The 18408-nt window shown below is 38.9% G+C and overlaps 1 protein-coding gene across 1 annotated transcript in view; it reads left to right on the top strand.

Moving 5' to 3' along the window:
- The window catches only part of fhod3b (formin homology 2 domain containing 3b), an 80548-nt gene that overhangs the window by 53881 nt on the left and 8259 nt on the right, over positions 1–18408 (top strand). Inside the window, exons 6-18 of the mRNA XM_055163449.1 lie at positions 8421–8515; positions 8976–9087; positions 10585–10679; positions 11063–11206; positions 11644–11891; positions 13900–13971; positions 14560–14649; positions 14823–14957; positions 15112–15162; positions 15733–15920; positions 16237–16767; positions 16854–17770; positions 17989–18147. Coding sequence (XP_055019424.1) covers positions 8421–8515; positions 8976–9087; positions 10585–10679; positions 11063–11206; positions 11644–11891; positions 13900–13971; positions 14560–14649; positions 14823–14957; positions 15112–15162; positions 15733–15920; positions 16237–16767; positions 16854–17770; positions 17989–18147 — 2837 coding nt within the window. The remainder of the gene's footprint in view (positions 1–8420; positions 8516–8975; positions 9088–10584; positions 10680–11062; positions 11207–11643; positions 11892–13899; positions 13972–14559; positions 14650–14822; positions 14958–15111; positions 15163–15732; positions 15921–16236; positions 16768–16853; positions 17771–17988; positions 18148–18408) is intronic.

Genomic DNA, 18408 nt, shown 5'->3' with positions numbered 1-18408 from the left:
TTAAACATAGCACGAAAATAGACTGGAATATTTGGAAGTATTTCAAACATTTGCTCAGTCATTTTCTAAAGTGTTCCTGTTTCAAGTGAACCGATTATTAAAGGTGCACAATGTAACATTTCTGGTAGAGAGTGCTTGCTTGTGTCCGAGATTTTCTTTGCTTTGTTTGTAATGTTCCACAGGATGGTATTAAACTCGCCTGTCTTCATGGAGACAAGCAGGTATAAGATAGTAAGAAGTCATGTTTCTTTTTGAGTGAAATAAATGCTTAAAAAAAAGATAATTTAATTCCATAGTGTAGAACATTAAATTAAAAGCTATAACATCTCCATATAGAACCCTCCACCAGAAAAGTTGCATAGTCCACCTTTAAAGCCTCACGTGTCTCAAGAACCTTTGTACAGCTTTATCTCAAAACAGGTAACCATTCTTTTTGAAAACAATTACATACATGGCAAAATGCGCAGATTTATAGCTGGCAGAGGGAAATGGAGTTACATTGTGAAGACTCTTACTGCTTTGAATAACTCACAGCCATTTATCATTTGTCCTTTTATCTCTTCCCCTCCTCTCCCTTGGTCAGACTGTTTCCAATAACGTGGCCATTATATTGCCATAAGTTAACCACCTGGACTTCCTGATTTCTACTTGAACCGCAAAGGGAGATATATTGATGATTTTCACTGCCTTTTTAAACAGTTTGCCCCCACTAGCAATCTCAGTTAGATTTTTTGTGGCTTGTAACATCAGCAAGCTGCAGGTCACTTTACACAGTGCCCAAAACACAAGACCCCATTGTTTTCTGTCTCTTTTGCGGTCTTTTGTGTGTCCAGGCGTAAAATGTTATACATCAATAAACACAAATTGCACTTTTAAAAGAGTCCGGTTGAACAAAGTGCTGGTCGCAAAGTCGTATTGCGTTACATTTGAAAAGAGGACATTACTACCGCCATTGTGGACAAGTTCTTTAAAAGTCAAAGCTGTGTAACAGAACTCCCACTTTTGTTAAGTGAAAAGCCAGGCCCGCTAAAGTTAACAGTGCAAGTTGGACACTAGCATAGGAAACAGTGTGTTGCCGTCTGCTCTGGCCAATAGTCTGGATAAACGCTCCACTCCTGTCTGGGCTATATTTGTAGAACTGGTCTAGTACAGGTGCTATGACTTCCTTGTTTGTGTGATCAAGTAGAGGGTAGAAGGACATAAGGGGAGGCGAATGAGGACTGGAAATCCTACGGCAAAGCGAAACTCCCATACAGTCAACAAAGGAACTGCTGACACATGTTGAGCAGTGAGAAGGGGGTCTCCAGGAAGACTTGTGCAGCAGGAGAAATGTGATGCCTGGTATGTAGTAAGATCTCATGGGAAATCGCTGATGTTTTCAAAGCTGGACCACGCATAAAGTTATTTGAATTGAATGAGTTGAAAACAAAAAATGACTGCGTTGGTTGCATTGGTCCCAGCTTCTGCCAAATGCCCAATGTCATGTGACTTTATTGTCTTCAGTTCCATCATCATTATCTCTCATGCCTGATCTCTATTCATCAAAGAAAACTATTTGGCAACATTTTATCAGTCTGTACACTGGCTTGCTTTGTAAAAATATCATAATCCATGGTTTAGGAGTGTATATGACAACATATTCTGGCATGTACTTAATTGCGGCAGGGTTCAAAATGCCACTATGCCAGACAACCTTTGAGTGAACTGAAAGCTTCACGTGTTGTCATGTTTTTGGTTTGGTCTGGATGACGGGACACGCTCCGCCCTGTGCCCTCCTCAGAAGCACAGACTTTGGGATCTCCTCACGTGAACAACCACATCTGAAGCCAATTCAGCTCCACCTGCCTGACCTACATTCCCCCTCCCTCCTCTGCACGAGAGCAGAGCAGGGCACAGGAACTCCACCCCTCACTCATTGGACATAATCAAACTCACATTTAAATTACAGTGCCCCGCTTAGATTTTTTTAAATGAGAGCCGAATCAAAAAGCTACTTAAAAACATAATTTACATCATTTCACAGCAAGCTAAATTATAATCCTGAATTATGTTTATAATTTAAGACCTTTTTCTGGAAATGACAAAAAAAATATATAGGATTTTATTGTATTATTATTTAGTTCTTTGTTGTTTTGTTTGAAATTTGAGACTTGCAAGTATTTGGTAATTTTTTGTGAACTTTTTTAGGCCTGTAAAACACAATCAATTGCAGTTTACAGAAGTGGGGACTTGGAAGTCATGACTTGGACTCAAGTCAGACTTGAGTCACTATTTTTAGGACTTGAGACTTGACTTGATAAAATGGACTAAGACTTGGGATATGACTTGGACTTGAAGGTCAGTGACTTGGGACTTGACTTGGACTTGATTGTCACTTGAGAAGACTTGAGAAGCACTTTTTAATCTGATTTCTTTCTGTTCTAACCACAATGATTCACACTAAGATCTTGTCAAGACATTTAAAAAGGAAAAATTTACTAAAGTCATTTCTACAACTCTTATATAAATACTCATATATAAATATACTATGAGTTTTTAAGTACAGTTTAGTTTACAATTCATATAAATAGCAAAAATCAAAGCTATACTTGGTACTTTGGTTTAAAGACTTGAAATGACTTGAAGCTCAAAGCAGACGATTTGGCCTTGACTTGGACTTATGGGCCAGTGACTTGAGGCTCGACTTGGACTTGCCTGTATTTGACTTGGGACTTGACTTAAGGTGAAAGACTTGAGACTTACTTGAGACTTGCAAAACAAAGACTTGGTCCCACCTCTGCCAGTTTATCATAAAAAAAATATAAGCTTGATCAGAATTATTGTATCTTCAAATGATTGAGCTTGGATTATTAGTTTTACCCTTGTAGTGTTCATTTTCATAGTACAAAGGTTAGATGTTCGGTGCCTTAAAAGCAGTATATTCTAAATGTCCTATATCTTAATAACAAAACAAAAAAGCGGTTTTCTCTTGTTGCCCAATACGACTATATTTACAGCTTCACTATGCACACGTTTCAGAAAAAGAAAATTAGGACAGTTGCCATAGAGCGATAAACAAAAAACAAAAACAATATCTTTAGAAATGGAAAAAATGCTCACAAAGCTGAAACACATGAACAGACAAACTTCTCTAAAATAACTGCTGATGATGCGTCCTTCACACAGTTTACTATAGACCCCAGCAGCTCCTCTCATCAGCTGCTCCATTGTTCACAGTTTTATTTGGCTGTCTGTGGGGAGTTTGTTTGCGCTGCCTTCCTCTGTAAACCTTGTCAGATGCTGGTAGGCGCCTCCTCGCTCCTCTGGGTTTACTGTACGCAGATATGTGTAGTTACTTTTGGCAGTCGTTTTGGTGGTGAGGCTGGACTGGCAGAGCCCCTGTGTCTGACTTTAATAGCCTGGGTCATTAGCTAAACCTGAAATTGTCTCATCTTGTTTATGTCCAGTAAGAGCTGTAATTTTCCCCTCTAATAAAGTTTTCTATATAGACTAACAGTAAATCAGGGGACTAATTATACGTGCTAATGGTACGTGACATAAAGGAAAATATGTTGTAAATATTTATACTTGTGTTGCTGTTTAATAACTCTTAAAATTACTTCTGTGCAAAAATGTATGTTAGTGTATGGAAGTCTACAAAGCAAAGAAGTTTGTTTTAATGCACAATAAAATACACAGAGGGGAAAAAATTACAGATTTTAGGCCTCTTTCAAGGTACTGGTGGAATTTGCAATGTAGAAAAAGTGCTCAGACTTAGATTTAAACTTAAACATGTTTTATGGGGTAAATTCTAGTAAAGTAACAATAATAATATCCTAAGAGTCTCACAATAATGTCGTGGACCATCAAAATGATATCAAATTACATTAATAGTTATGGTAGCAGTAGCTTAAAAGTAGCTTAAAAAACAGTGAACTACATAGACCATGATCCTTTGCTCTGTTTCAGTGCAGGCTTTATGCAGATATAACTGTTATAAACACTTATAAATCTCAGTTCTTTGGATTATGACAGAACGAAGGCTTGCATTTAAAAGAATAAAAGTATTATTCACAATTTTGCTATAATAATTTCACACGCAATACCAAACCGTGAGCTGCACATCATGAAAATATAATACAGAGAGATTTTAATATTGTTAATTCTCTTTTTATAATTTCCATCAAAATATAAGATTAAAAAAAATTTACAAATATTACACAACTTTCCAACTGTTTATAAATTTGTTCTTGTTATTCTTGTTATGAGCAGTGAAGTTATTTCAAATATTTCGGCTGACTATTTGGAGTATTTGCGAGGCATGTGTACACTCAGGGAGGCCCACTCTGAACAGTGAGCCCCACTAATGCACAACTTAGCAAGATAAGCGCCGAGTAAGAGGTGAGGATTTGGATCATCTCTCAAAGCTCAGCTAAAACAAATGGTGCAGCTTGACCCAGTTTTGATGAAGTCCAGCAAATAATGGATCTCGAGGGAGCGACGGGTGTGTCTGGGAGAAGGCGAGAGTCGGTTTATTTCACTGTAAGAAGCTCTGTTATAGATCTGTCTAAATATACGTCTCAAAGAATTTCCACTACTACACAACCAGAAAAATATCAAAATTTTAAGGTGCACTGTGTAACTAGTTGTTAGTCTCCATGGAGATATTGCTTTGCTTGGAATGTGTCACAGTATAACATTAAAGTAAAGCTGGTGCAAGTTACATGGTGCACCTTTAATTGTCATAAAAAGTCCTCTAGCCGCTATAAAAAGAAATTGAGAAAAAAAAATTATCATATTTATTATTTATTTAATTAAACGTGGTAATATCTCAGTTTAAACTTTTATCTTAATGTAATTTTGCGGTGATAGTGCTTAGTGGTTACGTTCATCCAAAATCCAAATGTTTGCAGTTTGATCCTAGCTCTGATTGCACACCAGTGTCCTTGGGCAAGACACCTCACCCTCCTTGCCAAAGTTATCAGTGTCTGATTGGTGGAGGGGTTGTAGCTGCAGTTTGACCGCCATACTTCTGCCAGTCTTTGTATACAAAATTGACTCAAAACCAGACCAGCACCACAAATTTTTCAACTCTCTCCCAGCTCTATGGTTGAAATGAGTTGCAGGCGCCCACACTTCTCACCTCTGCAGTGGTCAGGAGCAGCCCTTCCGGCACATTCCTCTTAAGGCAATAGCTGTGGTTTCACAAAAGGCCCTGAACAAACCACCTCTCCATCTCACTCTGCTTCAGCTTTTCATCCAGCAGAACTTCCCCTCAGTCTGCAGCCGCTCTTTAACCTGGATGGAATTCATTATCGAATGTTGTAAAATAGAAAGTTCTTTTAAAAAATGACTTAATGAGGTTGTGGGAATAGAGCCATGTGCTTGTTGTGAAAACATTTTGATTGCTGAAATTCTCAGAATGAGTCCAGTGATGGTTTATGGACTTAAAAACTGTGCAGGAGACTTTCAGATTTCTGATCTGTGACATAACCATCCAGGGAAAAATGAAACGCAGTGCTTTCTGAGCACTCAGAGAGAGCATGACTTTGTAAACAAGACTGATGAAAGGAGTGTGAATGAAGCAAATATAACTCCAGATATGTTTTTGATGAGAGGACAACCATTTTAAGCAAAAAGAAAAAATACATTTAAGATAGAACGAATATTACGTGCTTCTCCTGAGAGTTGACACAAAATTGTTATTGCTTCAGTTTTACTGTCACTCCATGAGCATCACTCAATCTGACATAATAGGAAGTGTGGCTGGGGAAAAGTAAAGTAGTAGTATTATGTTTCAGTGTTACATACTGTGTTACATAGTATAGCGTGGATAGTATATCTCAACAATGTCATGATAAAACTCCCCAGATTGTCAGGTCATCACAGCATCATTCCAAATTGTAGATTTCTTGTATTGCTTACGATTCTGTTGTAAAGCCGTGAGGTAAAAGTTTGTTGCACTCCTCGTAACAATATTGTGCAGCTGAGTTTGTAGACCATCTCAGTTTGAATCTTGAATCAGAGTGCACTCCAGACGCACAGACCACTCATTGAACACTTCCAAGTTTCTTTTTCAGGCCTTAATCTTTCCTCCTCCCCCTCCTCCTCCCCTTCCTCTTCTTCCTCGTTCCCCTTCGCCCATAATGGCTTTACATTTAAATTCTAATCACCACTCTTTGAAGGCGGCTCATTGTTTGCCAGCGTCTCATTTACGTGACATCCATTCGAAGCGACTTAGCCCTGTTATTGTTGTACTGTGTGTGAGGTATGGAGCACAGTTCATCTTGATTACTTGAATGGAGGCCCATGCACATTTTTGGCTCTGCACCAGCCTTTGCCCTGTGCAGCCTCAGCACTCACATGTTCTTCCTATTAACCTTCTTTCAGAGTTATTGATGAGTGTCTTTGGGAGAATTTAAAACAAATCCTTAGGTCTGGACACTGTTTACCGCCGGGATTTAGATTCTTGTATAATGTCTCGGTCAAGGTAACGCAGAATAGATTTTTGCATGACTAATTTGACCACAAGTTTATGGAAACAATGGTTCACAAAGGTGGCTGTTTAAACGCCATTAAACATTTCCTAAAGCTATTTCGTAGCATAACATTGCACATAATGAATTCCAGTATTTTTTCTTTTTTAGTTTGTCTGCATTGCAAACTAAATATCTGGGAATCAAACTGTTTCTTTGGCTAAATTATACTTGAGAGACATTTTTATGAAGCAGCACTTTTGAGTAAATGGATAATGACTATGCGGTCTGGGCATAACTGTTTTTCAGTATCGTATCCTTGCCCTATCTCAACTGTCCTCTATATTAAATCTACATATGATACAGCCCTCCTGTGCGAGTTTATTTGACTTGGCTGGGAGTTGCCTGTATAAAGTCATCTCTACCTATCAGCAATATCTTTAAAAATGTCTTATGCAAACATGTCAGAATGATCCCAAAGTCATTGCGTTGTGAGGATGATGGTGGGGAGGGAGGGAGCGGGCGCTAACGTCTCATCTGTCAGCAGCTGAACATTCAAAAGCACTAGACTGGTATAATGGTGCTCTTAAAAGGCTCATTACAGACACCTATCTCCTCCCTGATGTTTTCAGTGGGCATTCTTCATGCCTCTCACATCAGTGCGGTCCACAGGTGCAGCGCCCAGATAAAAGCTGTTTTTGCCAGAGCCGTGAGCTGAAACGAGGAGTTACTGGTGTTTTTATTGCTCAATATTACCTTGAACAACATGGATTCTTACTGTAAGTGGGGTAACCTCTGCACAGATTTGACCTGTAGCTTGGTCTGCTTGTCTGCATGGAGATAAATGTGTTAAATGCCATACTGCAGAACATCCCAGGCAATGCAATGATACCACCATGGATACAAGTATATGAGTGACTCTTGACCAGAAAATGTACATAGTCGACCTTTAAAATGAACCATTTTTAAGTTTTTAAAAAGAAAAAACTTACTTTTGAGAGTTGTTTTTGTAGTTGCATACCCACAGGTAATATGTAAAAACTCAATTCATGGACTGATAAAAATAATGGTAGGTTCTTGTCAATATTTCTTAACCACAGTCCTACTGTGTTGGCCACTTTTCTCTGCCTTCACAACTAATGCTAATGCAGAATTTCATGGAGCACTTTGTAGCTCATGTGGTCAACCACAGGCTGTAGCAATGATGTCAGAGGGCCGTCATTCTACAGTTTAATATTTTTTTATGTTTAATAAGAATGTTAAAGTCTAGGTCTATGAGGCTGTATATTGCAAGTTCAGGACATTCCACGTCCCTCAGCCAAAATGGATTAGTAACTGAACAAACAAAAAAGTTGCCAGTAAAATATTTTTTTTATATAAAAGAGCTTGGTGGATGAATTATTAGATCAACCCAAGATTAAGAAGCTCTTTTAAGGATTTAACTTACAAATACAGAAGCTGCAACTGGGAATCCTGACTTCTCTCCACCACATTCACACTTTGATGCCTCTTAAGAAAAGCAAGAGCATTTCTGACGCCAATCCACTGCACTATTTTTAACCTAGACGCTGTTTTATTGTATTTGTCTTGTTCTATTTCTACCTCATGATGTACTTTCCAATACCCCGCTGACCAAGCAGCTCAAAACATTCATAAAGCCATTGAGAAGCCAGTCCACATTTCACCTCAGTGTGGTAGTGTGCCCCCCTCCCCCCACATCATCTGCACACTTTCACTGCCCCCTAGTGAGATCCCAGGGCTCTTATTATATATCTTATTTATGTATCCTGTTACTCAAGTGATGTTCACATCCTGGGAAGTCGTCAGCTCAAATATTTTCCCTCCTTTTGTGTTGCCTCAGATGAGTGATGACTGGAAAGTGTAGTTCTTGTACCATGATACTTGAATACTCACACTTTTGCATTCATATATTAAGATTCTATCCTAATACTATTTGTCTTGCAGCTCTTGGGCAGATTATGCTGTATGTGGATGGAATGAATGGACTCATATCTCACAATGAAACAGTTCAGTGGCTCTACTCCCTGGTCGGATCAAAGGTAAATACATTTTAACTATAATCCTAAATTGTTTGTAGGTTGATGCTATTAAGTGTTAATTAGCTTGTAGTCACATTGGTCACCTCAGCCCTCTAGTGGTCAGACTGTGGTTCTGCCTACTAGTAAATCAGTAAGAAATTCAGTGGCATTGTATGTTAAATCACTGATGAACATTTATAAACAAATGATATTTCATGTTGAGACTATAATAATTTATCCTTTTGGTGAATATATTCTGGGTTAGTGCAAGGACAGTTTGTTAATCAGGATGAACAAATAATGTAAATCAATAAAGTTTTAACTCTAAAGCCAAATGCATACTTACTTTGGGTGTTTATACAGACTCTTACCCCACCTACAAACAGATAACCTATTTGAAAATCATAGAATAGGCTGTTGATAAAAATAATTTATTACACAGCAAAAACAATTCTTATATTTAAATAATGTTCTTGTGTAGTTCCGCCTGGTGGTGAAGACTGCTCTGAAACTGCTGCTAGTGTTTGTGGAATACACCGAGTCCAATGCCACTCTGCTCATTCAGGCTGTGAACACTGTCGATGCCAAAAGAGGTAAAGTAGTAAAAGTAGTCATAGTTCTTCTAGCGGTATATTTTTGGTAGTAACTAGTAAGGCTGCATTCACACATGCACACGCATCAAAATTAGGACTGAATTGAAACTAAACCCACAACTAAACCTAGACTAGACCAAGTATAAACCAAGATTCTACATCCAAAATAAACCAGGAGCAACCCAGGAACCCAATGGAAACACAGCAAGAGAAGTAACAGATTGTAGATATTATTAGTATACAGTAGTAGGGATGTAACGATATCCAACTCACTCGGTACGATATTATCACGATATGCATCTCACGGTACGATATTTATTGTGATATTTTGGAGAGGCTAATATAATTGTAGATAGGGCACTTTTTTGTTTTTAAAATACTTTGGCAAGTTTTTGGTGTGAATTATTTTCATTATAACCCCAGGAATATAAGTAAAAAACATATCTTTTCATGTTGTTTTCAATGAAATGAATCATGGGATGTGTAGTTTCCAATGTTCATAAGCTGTTGCTACTATAAAACCATGCATTTATGCAAAGGAACTTGCAGTTCAATTTATTGTGACAGTCCACGATATTATTGTGAGACTTTTGATGATACAATGTCACAATATTTCAGTTATTGTCCCCCTAGTATAATAATACTGTGTGTAAGGCTGCATCAAGTTAATCAATTATTCACAAAATGATCAATTATAGAAGTAGCTGTCAACAATTTTAGTCAAAAAGCAATGGTTAACCAGTTTATATGTAGGCTCCAAACATGTCATGAGCAGAGAGAAGAGGTTTCATGACTTAAACAGATCAGAAATTACATTCAAATGAGAAATAAAATATGATAATTTTGTGTTTTGGTGAGAACACTCTCTTGTATGTAAATATGTTCCACCAGGATGTCCTCAAGCGGCTTCACTTCAGCTTTGAGATCTAAACAACTAATTGATTAATTGAAAGAATAAACACTTTTATTACCAAAATAATCTTTAGTTGCAGCCCTAACTTTGTGCTTTATCCAATAGTAATCCCCTATTTTGCAATGAAATACAATACAATATAATCTTCTTACTACTAGATATTCAGCGATTCCAGTGTTCAAATTACTATCTACTGTCTCCTTTTTCACTACTCAGATTAAATGTCCCGTGCAACTGAAGCACACTGCATGACTTTCTCAGTTACCCATGTCGCTACCTGCTCCACATTGTGCACGTTGGCAGTACTGGGGGTCCTGTATTGTTAGTGGGGTCTGGTATCCCTCATCATCATCATCCCTTCTTCTGTTGCATAAGTAAACCTGATCCACTGTCTCCCGGATTGAAGGAAATGGACTTGACCCTGCCTTCTTCTTATTGGAGATCAAGTCTCCTCAGTTTTTTCCACCACTTTTTTTCCAGTGAAAGTGAAAGAGAGCGTCTGGAGCTCTGAGATGACTTAGCAAGCTGGAAAACTGGGTAATGCTATTAGCCTGTTATAATGTGAGTGTCTTGTGCCGCCATAGGAACAAAGTTTTGGTCAAATATAATGGAGATCTTAGATGAGAAGGATGGAGTAGATACGGAACTGCTGGTCTACGCCATGACACTAATCAATAAGGTCGGTATACAAATGCTATTTTATATATTTATATTTTATAAAAGGTATTTATTCTAACAATTGTATTTTCTGTGCTGTGCTATTCAATACTTATTTTACAGAAGTTAATCAATAAGTGGAGATTTAATTCTGTAAATTGTTAGTAAAAGAAAAAAATATATACATAATACTTATATTTGAATGTTTGTCTGAATTTTATGTTTTATCAAGTGTAAAGAATGCTATTCCTATTTTATTAAATAAATGACACATTTCATTGAACAATGAAATTTGAGATGCACCTTCTTGTATTATTAAAAAAAATGAATACATGTTCAGAAATAGTTCTTATATTATATTATATATGTTATAAGCTTAATAATCAGAGTTTCTGTGTTTGACAGACCCTTGCCGGGCTCCCAGACCAGGATTCGTATTATGACGTGGTGGACAGTCTGGAGGAGCAGGGCCTGGAGGCTCTGGCCCAGAGACACCTGAGCAGAAAGGGCACAGACCTCGACCTGGTGGAGCAGTTCAACATTTATGAGGTACACAGATATGTTCTGTTTGGGCTTCTATTTGAACAAGTGACAAAAACAGATAGCACTTTACAGTACAGTAATAGGATGGTAGTTATGGTAATAGCATAATAAGTGTAAACTGTAAAATTGTAATAACACATGGAATTAGCATTCATTCTACATTTTATCATCGTAATAAGAGTCATCAAGACTGCAAATTACCAGGAAACCTTTCTTGGTAGTTTATGGAAACAGTGCTGCAAAATGCATTTATCTCTTGGTATCCCAGCTGCTTTGCTATTTCAACTCTGTAATCATGTATGCCACTGTGCTGTAAAGTAAGTTTTGACCCATCTTTATTTCAACCCCAAAATATAAAAAACACATCACTAATAAAAAGACAGAAACTGCTCCCTCTCCAATTATATTTCCGTAACTCATTGTTTCCTATGTTTGTTTACCAGATGGTCCTAAGACATGAGGACGGTGACGAGGAGACCCAGTTACCTCCGAGTGGGCGTAAGGACCGCAGACGGGCCAGTGTAGGGTGCACCTCAGAGGGGCGGGGCTTAGAGCGGAGACGCAGCCGCAGACATTCACTCCAAAACAACAGAGGACACGTCTCTGCCCCAGCATCGCCCTGCAGTCCCTATACACACGGGACCGGCTTCTTGTCTTTTGGAGGTCCCAGGGTGGAGGACATCAGTGAGAGGTGAGGGGATTGGAGATGACTTTGAGTGATTTAAACTCTTGTGAAAACATCAGTCATTATCTTGAGGTCTGTAGAGTAGTACTTGATTTCACAGGAAAATCGTCTGAATGACACATTCATAACAAAGTATATTGCTGAAAATAATTAATCCAAAACTGAAATAACAATATAATGTTTAAAGCTTAGTCAAGACATTGTTTACACAGATTAACATAGGGATTAGCCTACATGTAATCAATAGCATCATGGACTTTTATAATGTCCAAAGTTAAACTTTAAACCTCATCACAATTAATAACTTCACAAAATAACTAATTTATCAACCCATTACATAATCTTCTAACAAGTGAGGCAAGAGTGAAAAGTAATTAATTAAGTAAGTAACTAGAAATAATGACTCTAATAATTTGTGTATTATATTTGACCTTATATTTATATATTTGAGTGTAAGTGTGTGTGAGAGAGAGAGAGGTAATTAAATATAATAATATAATTTCAAAGCTGGGCTTGTTCATCTTTTATTTTTTCCTGCTATCAGTGTTTGTTTTTGTGCATTTCTTACCAATGTAGTAGCACACCAACCAGTAAAGTTGATCAAACCCATCTGGTCATCTGAAACCAGAGTAGGTTGTTCCGGTTCACTACAAGAATTTACAGCCGCTTTGAAGGTCACTAGTCTTTCTACTGTTAATTGAATCCAGAGAAGTTACAAAAGTGATCAAAACAGTGCAACATACACACAGTGGACCTCTTACATTTTAGTCCTAGCTGTCATTTTGGTGATGAAATTGTAATCCATTTTATGTTTAAACATCTTTGTCCATTAACAGTCACCTTTTCTAAGGCATGGTTGTCTATCTACTAACTCTGTTTTCAAGCCTTCTGCATGTTTAAGTGTCCATGTCTTTCCATTGTCTGCTCTGTGTTCATGTTGTTTGTCTTAATTTCTGTTCACTACCGCTGATCCTCTACCCCTCCTCTCAATCCCAGAGAGGAGGAGGAGGAAGAGGATGATGATGAGGAGGAGGAGGAGGATGATGATGATGAGGAGGAGGAGGAGGAGGAGGAGGAGGATGCAGATGCTGAAAGTCATCCAGTCATTGAGTCCAGTAGTCAGGGTGAACACAGGTATTTTGGGTCAATTGTGTTCCCTGATACTGTAGTATTCCATTATAGTCTTCCGTAATTGCATTGTCATTTATTTCAAAGGTTTCCCATAATGCAGTGCTGTTTCTTTTTAATGAAGGTTTGCATCAAGTTTAATGTTGAAGATAGTGATAATTAAAACAAGTAATTGCCAATATAACCATGTAGTAGTATAACCATGTTCTTTGAGTTAAATTGCACTCAGTAAGTCGAATTAGTTTATTTTTATTTCATTACATTAATATTGAAATATTAGCATGTTGGACATCTAATTGAATATTAATAAAGCAGTATGGAAGCCTTTAAATAAATCAGAAGCTCATTTACCACTGGAAAACAGTTCATTCTCCCGGTTAGTCCTCCTTGTCTCTTGTACTTTGTCCTGCAGTGTGGCTGCAGCTAGCATGTGTCTGAGCTTTAAGTGTATGGCCCAAGCCGTGCCCAGGCAGAGTGTCCCTGAAGTCCAGAGCAGGACCTCCACTCCTGTGTCCGCCGCTCCTAAACAGAGGAACTATAGCCTTTGGTGTGTGCCCTCAAAACATCTTTACTTTTTGCTGCACAGCTTTGCACACCATGAAATAATATTGTCAATCAACCATCTTAATTTCATCCCACCAAATGGCATATGATTGAAAAATATCAAAACAGCTGTTGCCACATATTTGGTTATAGTTGGTAAAAGCTTAAAATACAAATAAAACAATAAATTTATTTTTTCCCCTAATTCAGTGGTTATTACAGAGTTGCGTGGTCTTGCTGCCCTCCTACCCTCCACTATCTTTATCTGTGTGACTAACTCATTATTATACTTTTATCTTTGGGGTGCTGGGTCTGTTTTTCTAACTGTGCTTTTCATCTTCAGTGTGACAGAAACATCTCACGCAAACAGCTCTAGTACACCTTTAACACCTAGAAAGCCCTGCTGGGCCGAAAGGTAAGGATAGATCTTAATGCATGGACACAACTCACATAAGGATGAAATCATTACTAAAATCTTCTTTTTGTCTGCATTTATGTCATAACAATGGATGGATGCGGATTTTATGTGCTTATTTATTTTATCCATGGACCTTTTGAAAAAAAAAAAAAAAAGATTAAAAAATAAATAAAAATCCAGAATTCCCATCCACAGTTCAGCTCCATTTTGTTAATCTAAAAATGTAGTATTTTCTCTTTGGGGTCACTGTAGTCTATAATTTTATTGTTTAGTTCTTTGTATATTCATTGTATGCCGGATCACAATACATTATCCATTTATCTGAGTTTGGGACCAGCACAAATGTAACTCCTGATTGTATGTGTTTGGTTGTATTTGTTCTTAAAATGCATCTGCGCTGTGAGCTTTACATGGATATTATACTGAAGATTGCTTTTCTGGCGTGCTCTTCCTCATCCAGCATTGGAATTCCCATAGCAAATTCCTTCAGTTGATATCATTAACATATGGAAGCACCTGTTTTTTATGTCTTCATTGGATTTCATTGGATCGATCATGTGCTATAATGTATTTGTCTCATTGAAGGATAAATAACAGCAAACAGCAGACTCCCCCTTCACCCGTTCACCGCCTCGCCAGTGCATCCTCCTCCTCTACAGACTCCAAAGCAGACAGGTCAGTGTTCAAAGTCCTTTTATAGCTTGACATACCATACATAGTTTATTGTTTATAATGAAATCTTATGTAAAGGACTCCTACATCAAATACATCACATATGTATATCAAACACAGACCTATTACTTCTAGTTACTTTTGCTGTCATATATTCCTGTGTGTTTGGCATGCAGAGCGGCTCTAGGAGGGTTGCTTACTTCATCGTACAGACAGCACCAGGAGTCTTTGGCCGCGGAGAGAGAGAAGAGGCGCCAAGAACGAGAAGAGCGTCTGTTGAAGATTGAGAGGGAAGAAAGAAATCGCTTCAAGTGAGTTTTGCTTTACAAATCCCTGAAACCCAAATAAAGTATTTTTATTCAAAAACAGTCATAGCTTTTTATAGTTTGCCTTATTTGAACTGTTTTATATGTAATAGCATGTGAAGAAATAAACAAAGCTTACTGGTTGTATTTTGTGTTGCAGCCGAGATTATGTGGACAAGAGGGAAGAGGCCAGACAAGCCAGAGAGGAGAGGTGGGTTCAGAATGACCTGAAGTTCTGGTTTAAAAAAACAAAACCAAAATCATTTTAAAGGTGTGAAAATATGTAGATGAAAAACTTGGGAGCTGTGAAAATGCTTTTAGCTCCATTTTGTAATTGGTTGCAGATGTAAAATGTGCTGCACCCCCCTTAGACCAAATCACAGAGGACAGACTGCCTCCTCACAGCCCAGAGGTTAACAAGACAAGTGTTTAATAGTGATTTGGACGGATTGTATTGGTGAATTTCTCCTCATGAAATGTTTTGAAATGTGTTTTCTGAAACTATTCCTTCATGCTTCCCACAGTAACTCATTAGCAGAAAATGTAGACAAATCATCCAACTGAAAAATCGTATGCTCCCTGTGCCAGATGTTGCAGAGAGGTTTTGTTTTTCCATTCGGTGAGCAAAGCCTCTGCCAATATCAGAGCATGAATGGTGACAACAGAACCTTATTCATCTAATACTGGAAGAATGTTCTTCAGCAGAACTTTCAAATGCCATTTGTTATTGAGGCAAAAGCAGACTATCGAGACAAATGTAAACATGTACATCTTCCAATAGGTACAAGGCTGTAGAGCGACTGGCTGCAGAGGAGTTTGAGCGAGAGCACCCTCGGGTGCCCTTCAGAGGGCGAACAGAGATCACTTTGTGTTTAAGTCCCAGATCAGGCAGCCGCTCAGCGTCGCGCAGTACCACCCCATCCATCATCTCACAAGAAGACACAGCCACTACAGCCTGCACCAAGCCAGGTAAATCCTATATTACAACCTTCAATTTAAAAACAAAACAAAAACATCTGCGGTTTGAGATATTAGTCTCTGTTTTTTGTTTATCCAAGTTTTGCATGAAATGTAGAAGAAGCCAAAAGGACATAATCAATTAAAATAAACATGAGTGATTACTTCAAATGATTTCCTTGCTTTTACTTCCATCAGTCATACAGGAAGTAATTTAAAGCTGTTTTACTTAAACAATCTGTTTCTGCTGGATCTGATCATGTGCATGTGTTGAAATAGTGCCGTACAAAGAGTGTTCCTGTGAACTTTGTTTTGATTTCTCCTGCAGACCTGGAGCACAGCTCAGAGCCCAGTCTGGACCTACAGACCAGAACCACGAGTCCAGATTTAAGAGTAACACAGAGCTCCCCCACAGCTCGGCACAAAGACACATGGGAAAGAGAAAGTATCAAAGAGAGTACCCAAGGGAGTACCCGAAAGAGTAACCAAGAGAGGGGTGACTTTGAGAGACAGTGTGACCAGGGCCCCACTGCAGAGCCCTCATCCAGAGAAGAGACAAGTGAGGAGGCATGTGAGGAGCCAAAGTCAGAGGAGCAGCTCCAGACTGTGGAGGAGCTGGAGGGAGGAGTGCAGGTCGCTGAGGTGGCGGAGACAGATGTGGACGTGGAGTTGGATGAGTGTGAGAAAGAGCAGCAGATGGAGAGAGACGAGGAGGACAGTGTGCTCCTGAGTGAGAAGGAACGACAGAATGAGGAAGTGAATGAAAAGGATAACTGTTCAGCATCCAGCATCTCTTCCACCAGCAGCACCCTGGAGAGAGAGGAGCGCGAGGACAGGCTGAGTCGAGACATCCAAACAGGTATTACATTCAGTCACATAATACACTATTCATGTTAAAGTGATCTATATTCTACACATTTACAATCCCTGTTCTCATCGTTACAGGTCAGCTAATTCAGTGTGATGAAGATATTCAAGATGTGAATGGGAACTGTGACAAAATCCTCAGTAATAAACGCTTCATGCTGGACATGCTTTATTCCCAAACAACAGACAACAACAATGAAGACAGCCCTGAGACGACTGAGACAGAGAGTAGTAAGTGTGAGAAAGGTGTAGAGACAAGTGTGCCTGCTGTGGGCAGCCTGGTGAGCAGGATCTCCACGTTGGAGGCCCAGAGACAGGCCCGAGAGGAGGCTGTGAAAAAGGGGGATGTGGGGCATCGGGACCATGGTTCAGTCCGAGCTGTGGCAGAGAAGTTTGGAGATCTGGTCAAAGGACTGGGCTGTCCGTCAGAGGTGGAGAGCCTAAAAGAACAGCAGCAGACTCAGGAGAAAGTGACCAGTGTCCCTGCAGCATTACCCCCTAAGAAAGAGTCAGACCACATCTGGGACCAGCTGCTTGCCACACCCCGAGAGCTGCGCATCAAAGAGATGGACTTCACAGATCTGGGGGATGAAGACGACATGGACATTTTAGACATGGACAATCTGATGAGATCAGGTGACTCTATACCTGCTCCTCCTCCTCTGCACCACGCTGCACTGCCCCCTCCTCCTCCTCTGTTTGGGTGTCCCCCTCCTCCTCCCATCTTTGGTAAAATGATGCCCCCACCTCCTCCATTTATGGCTCCCATGCCCCCACCTTCGCCCCAGCTCTGCCGAGGGGATGTTCCTGTGTTCCAAAAGAAGAAGAAGACTATTCGTCTTTTCTGGAACGAAGTCCGGCCTGTGGACTGGCAGAGCAAGAGCCATAAATTTTGTAAGGACTCACTCTGGTCCAAACTAGAGCCCATCAAACTGGACACATCCAAATTGGAGCAGCTGTTTGAGTCTAAGTCCAAGGAGCTGCCTGTCACTAAAGTAAGCTCTCACCAACATCCCAGTTGTTTATTTATTTTCCATAATTAGTGATTTGTCATCAGAAAGTCATATCCAAATTTGCACCCTTTTCATCAATGACCTCATATTTTTCCCAAGGAATGTTGTTTTTAGGATGAACATAATACAACTCAAGCTCTGTTTTTAAATTATATTATTGATCATTTGTTTTTGATTTTTTAACTTTTTTTTTTTTATAGAAAGCTACAGTTGATGGAAAACGACAAGAAATCATTGTTCTAGACTCCAAACGAAGTAATGCAATAAACATCGGATTGACAGTTTTACCTCCCCCTCGCACAATCAAAACTGCTATCCTCAACTTTGATGAATACGCTCTTAACAAAGAAGGCATTGAGGTACGCATTTTAATCTTGATTCATCGTAATACCATCTAAATATACTTGAGCCAGCACTAAAAATATCACATAACATTTACAGATTTGTCTGATCTGGAGGGAATTATAGAAAATCTGTCTTGTTTCTTTACATTGGCCGTCTAACTGATTTGAAATAATGAGAAGCAGTTGTGAATTTCCTTTACTACTTAATGCACATACCCTGCACAGTAGTGATTCATGTTGCATCTTACATGTTATATAACGTGTTTTGTGATGGCA

The sequence above is a fragment of the Boleophthalmus pectinirostris genome, unplaced genomic scaffold (assembly GCF_026225935.1).
Source record: "Boleophthalmus pectinirostris isolate CB_2022bp ecotype Guang Dong unplaced genomic scaffold, ASM2622593v1 HiC_scaffold_6, whole genome shotgun sequence".
NCBI lineage: Eukaryota > Metazoa > Chordata > Actinopteri > Gobiiformes > Gobiidae > Boleophthalmus > Boleophthalmus pectinirostris.
This window is presented reverse-complemented; position numbering and strand designations above follow the sequence as displayed.